At 46.1% G+C, this 4,906-nt stretch overlaps 2 protein-coding genes across 2 annotated transcripts in view; one reads left to right on the top strand and one right to left on the bottom strand.

Annotated features, from left to right (window-relative positions):
- Positions 1 to 4,852, bottom strand: part of CA7 (carbonic anhydrase 7) — a 15,636-nt gene extending 10,784 nt beyond the window's left edge. Inside the window, exon 1 of the mRNA XM_077755464.1 lies at positions 4,792 to 4,852. Within this exon, the coding sequence (XP_077611590.1) occupies positions 4,792 to 4,852 (61 nt within the window). The remainder of the gene's footprint in view (positions 1 to 4,791) is intronic.
- Positions 4,807 to 4,906, top strand: part of NAE1 (NEDD8 activating enzyme E1 subunit 1) — a 32,066-nt gene continuing 31,966 nt past the window's right edge. The window contains exon 1 of the mRNA XM_077755526.1: positions 4,807 to 4,903. Coding sequence (XP_077611652.1) covers positions 4,851 to 4,903 — 53 coding nt within the window. The 5' untranslated portion in view covers positions 4,807 to 4,850. The remainder of the gene's footprint in view (positions 4,904 to 4,906) is intronic.

Below are 4,906 nucleotides of genomic sequence, written 5' to 3'. Positions count from 1 at the left end.
CTCCTTTGTGCCTTCTGAAAGAAACTATTACCTCTTTAACAATCAAATAAAAGTTGATCTGGTTCTCCTTCCTGCAGCCTGTCTTCAGCAATTTACTCCAGGTTTTAGAGTGCTAGGTACTCAGGCAGGTGAGAGGAGTCGATGCACTCTGCCCCAGTTACCCCAGTTGCCCCAGCAGCCCACTCAGGTCAACTTGGCAAAGCCTAGGCCCCCATTCAGGCGCCTCCCATTTCTATTATGTGTTGTCTTTACAAATGAATTGATTTCACTGCCCTGAAGTTTACTCTTTGGTCTCACTGGCATTAGTGGTTCACCGTTCACGGGGAGGAGGAACATGGGGAGGGGGTGAGTGGGTATGAGGGCTATGATGAAGGGCTGGAGGAAGAGGGCAGGAGCAGCTTACACAGCCATATCTCATTCATCAAGTGACCTTGACCAGCTCTCACTTCCTCTCTGGAAGGTACAATGTCTTTGCTCTACAAAGAAATGAGGGGATTGTCCCTGCCCACCCTTGCTCATGGGGATCCCTGTGAGCATTGGTTGAGACAACAGCTGTCCACTGCCATACCAACAAGTAGAGTCGGGTGTACTTCTCACTGTATCTTACGCACAGGGCCAACAGGCCAGGCCAGAAACCCTGTGGCCTGGAGACTCTAAAATCAAAATTAAATTTGTTGTGTGTTTCCACTCCAAGTGTGTATGTTTATGTGTGCACACAGTCAGATAGAATGAGCTCAGGCATGGCTCCCAGCATCCCTGGCTGTGTGGCTTGGAGCAAGTTACTTCACCTCTCTGAACCTGTCTTCTCATCCATAAAATGGGAATAGAGAGTCTAGAAGGTTAATAGGATGGTGAGGTGACATGATGTCTGTGATCAAGGATGTACTCCTCGGACCCTAGAACCTCTGTTGTTTCCCCTTTTCCTTAGTTTGCTGGGCACATTTAGAACCCCAAACATCCCTGTTCCAATTATAGTAGTATACCTATTCATTGTAGAAAACTTGGAAGAATCAGAAAAACACAGAGAAGAAAATGAAAACCACTGGTTATATTATTACCGAAGAATCATCACTGTTAACATTTTAGTGACCATCCTGCCAGGCTTTTTAAGTATGTATTAGTAGTACTGAAAAGATAATGAGAATCATATGTATAGCTTTGTGACCTTTTCCCCCCCACCTGATGCCCTGATCAGCCTTGGAGAGATTGACACTTAATAATCCCTAGTGTATGGATTATTTCCAGTTTTCACTATTGTAAATAGCACTACAGTGAACATTTTTATTTATACATCTTTGTGTGTGTCTGATGATTTCCTTGGGACAGATTGCTAGATGTGGAATTACCAAATCTGATGATATACATATTGCCAGTAAGGCATTTTAAAATGAGAAAGTATGGTGGAAGTAGTTTCAGAAATGTATTCTTTCAGGGGCACCTGAGTGGCTCAGTCGGTTAAGTGTCTGACTTCAGCTCAGGTCATGATTTGGCGGTTTGTGGGTTCGAGCCCTGTGTCAGGTTCTGTGCTGACAGCTCTGAGCCTGGAGCCTGCTTTGGATTCTGTCTTCCTCTCTCCTTTCTCCTCCCCCACTCACACTCTGTCTCTCTCTCAAAAATAAATAAACATTTAAAAAAATTTTTTTAGTAAAAAAAATTTATTCTTTCCTTCAATATGCATTGATTGAAGACTTACTGATGCCACATTCTGGGCCAGATATGGGAGATACAACTGTGAACATTGCAGACCCATACCTGCCTGGGGAAGGGTAGGAGTGAAAGGTAAGAGATTGGCCAAGAAATACCAGGATGAGAAGGGCTAGGATAGGCAAGCATGGGAGAGATAGTGGTAGAGGCCTGGGAAGGTGTCCTGGGTTGTGACTCATTCTTTCTGGCTGGTTTTCCACAGACTGTAAGCTCTTCTGGGGCAGAGCTAGCCCCAGACTGCTTGGGAACCTAAGGATCCAGTCTCCTCCAGCTAAGATGGGTAAAACAATAGATCTGAGCTTGGGTCTGGCCAGATCCATTGGGGTGTTTGTTTCGAGTCCTTGTACCACCTTTTAATACCTGTGAGGCTTTGGAATTTTACTCACCTCTCCAAGCCTCTGGTCTCGTCTATGAAATGGGGTGATATATATTGCATTGGGTGAGCATAAAATGAGGTGATGCGTGGCAAGGGCCTGGTTGGCATATAGTAAGTGCTTGATAAGTGGGGGTACTGTTGTGGTTACAGGGCTCAGTTTTCCCACTTACTTTTTTCAGGGGGAAGTTGGGCTAGGTCAGTGGGTATCAAACTTGAGTGTGCATCACAACCACCTGGAGCACTTGTGATGATTCTCTGGTTCTCACCCCACCCAGAGTTTTTGATTCAGAGGGTATGGATTGGGGCCTGAGAATTTGCATTTCTATTGAGTTCCAAAGTGATGCTGCTGCTGCTGGTCCAGGACCACACTTTGAACACCAATGGCTTAAATGTATGAGGCCATGTTTCCTAGTTTGAGACCTAGTTGATTTCTGTCCTCCACAATAGGAAAAAGTCATTAGTTCTCAGATGGCAAGGTTTGTGTCTGATCACTTAACCTCCATGGATCCAGCTCAAGCACCTTTATACGCTATTACAGGTTGAATTGGGTCATTCTCCCATGGCCCCCTCCAAAGTTGCTGAGACCTAGCCACCTAGCACCTATGAATGTGATATTATTTGGAAAGAGGGGTTTTGCAGATGTAATCAAGTTAAGATGAGGTCATTGTAGGGTGGGTCCTGATCCAATATCACTGATGTCCTTATGAGAAGCGATGCAGACAGAGACATGAGTGGAGAATGCTACGTGATGATGGAGGTGGAGATTAGAGTGTTGTGACTATAAGCCAAGGATTGACAGCCAGCCACTAGAAGCAAGGAAGGCCAGGAAGGATTCTCTCCTTCAGGCTACAAAGGGAACATACTGCTCACGTTTTGATTTCAGACTTCTAGCTTTATTGTAAGACAATACATTTCTGTAGGTTTTTTTTAATTTAAGATTTTTTTCCTTAAAGATTTTATTTTTAAGTAATCTCTATACCCAACTTGGGTCTTGAACTTACAACCCTGGGATCAAGAGTCACACACTCTATGACTGAACCAGCCAGGTGCCCCTTCATTTCTGTAGTTCTAAGCCGCTAAATTTGTGGTACTTTGTTAGAGCAGTTGTAGGAAACTAATACTGTGAAGTACCCTTTTACAGTCACCACCATCATGAAACTTTGTCAAAATCATACATTTCTTCATAGACATTATGACTTCCACCACCAGATTTGAGGATGGAGTCCACATAGTCCATGACTGCACAGAACATGAGAAGCTAAGCAGTAAACTCTCACCTGTTGCTTTTTGACCTTCTCACATTCCCTGGGTGTATTTTATTATCCTTTATATTTCACCTGTCCAACTGGAGAAGGAAATGTAACAGCTTAAGTACATGATGAGCTGGGAGAGCCTCATGCCTTTGTTTCCCATCAGTTGCATTCCATGGGTGCTGAGTGGGAGCCAGGGAAGTCATAGGAGGGTGTGTTCCACCCTGATCCTGGAGACAGCACCCAGGGGAATTGCACCCATCATCACTGTATCATTACTGTCAAACTGTCCCTCCTCCCTTGTCGCCATCCCAGGGTGGGTTTGGGTGGGGACATGTGCTCCTTTTCACCTTGTTTCAGGGAATTATTAACCTGAAGGTGCTTGTAGGGTCTGGCAGATAGAGGGAAAAGAATCCTCATCTCCCCTTCCTGCTGCTTGTTTGGCTTCCAGTCTCCTTTCCCTCTTTTTCTTGGGGTAACTCTCTTCCTTGACACCCATCCCCATAGGGAAGCCATCCTCTTCCTCCCAAAAGTGACTCTTTTCAGAAAGCAGAGGGCTTTAAATTCCTTCTTGCTTTTATGTTCACGGACCTCACAACCTGGCCCCTGCTGTCTATCAAGCCTCCCCTGACGTCTTCCTACCCTCCGCCTAACTCACCACCACACCAAATTTCCTTTAGAGTCCCCATCCTGCCATGCCTTCTCTGCCTCCCAAGAATGACACCTGCTATTGCTTTTGCGTAAAACGTTCTTACTTTGCCCACACCATGTGAAACATTCCTGGAGAGGGAAGAGGGGGAGTGGGTGGAGTTCCTCTGTGTACCTTTCAGCACCCCAACTTCCCTCGATTTATAAGAGGGCCACATTGTCTAATAAGGACTTATTTATTGTCCCTCTCCCTTATCAAGACTGTGAACTTCTCAAGAACAGGATCTTGGACTTATTTGTCTTTGTATCTGCAGCTGGTAGCAGCTAACTTTGTGGTTTGACACAGGCTCTTGTGTGGGCTTGTTACATGGAAAGGATGGAAGAAATGAATGAACAATAATGATCATAATAGTGAAAGTTATTATCCACTCAGGATTTTCTGTGAGTCCGGCTCTATGTATTCAAAATATCATTTAAGACCCCGGTGATGTAGACCCATTTATTCCCAATACACAGATGAGCAAACAGAGGATTTGAGAGGTAAAAAGCAGATTTCACAACTGGTACGTGGTTAAAAACCAAATCTGCCTGGTTCCAAAGCCGGAGTTTCCCACAATTACTGCACGTACCAAGTCACGGACTGGCAGCTTAGCAGGGCTGGAGCATCAGCAAAAGACACCACTCTCGGTTCAGGCTGTGCCCGCGTACTCCCCAGGTGTACCGGCGACGCGTGCGCAGTGAAGTAGTTGCGCCCCCTGCTGGCAGCGCGCGGGAGGGAGCGGCGACGAAGGAGCGCTCAATGCGCCTGCGCACTCGTGGAAGCGGTGGCGGTGCTCGGTAGGGGCAAGGCTGTTCGCGCGGCGGGTGCGGCCATGGCGCAACCGGGGAAGCTGCTAAAGGAGCAGAAGTACGACCGGCAGCTGAGGTG

Source organism: Crocuta crocuta, unplaced genomic scaffold (genome assembly GCF_008692635.1).
Source record: "Crocuta crocuta isolate KB4526 unplaced genomic scaffold, BGI_CrCroc_1.0 scaffold152, whole genome shotgun sequence".
Lineage (NCBI taxonomy): Eukaryota > Metazoa > Chordata > Mammalia > Carnivora > Hyaenidae > Crocuta > Crocuta crocuta.
The sequence above is the reverse complement of the archived record's forward strand: the minus strand, read 5'-3'. Positions and strand labels throughout refer to the sequence as shown.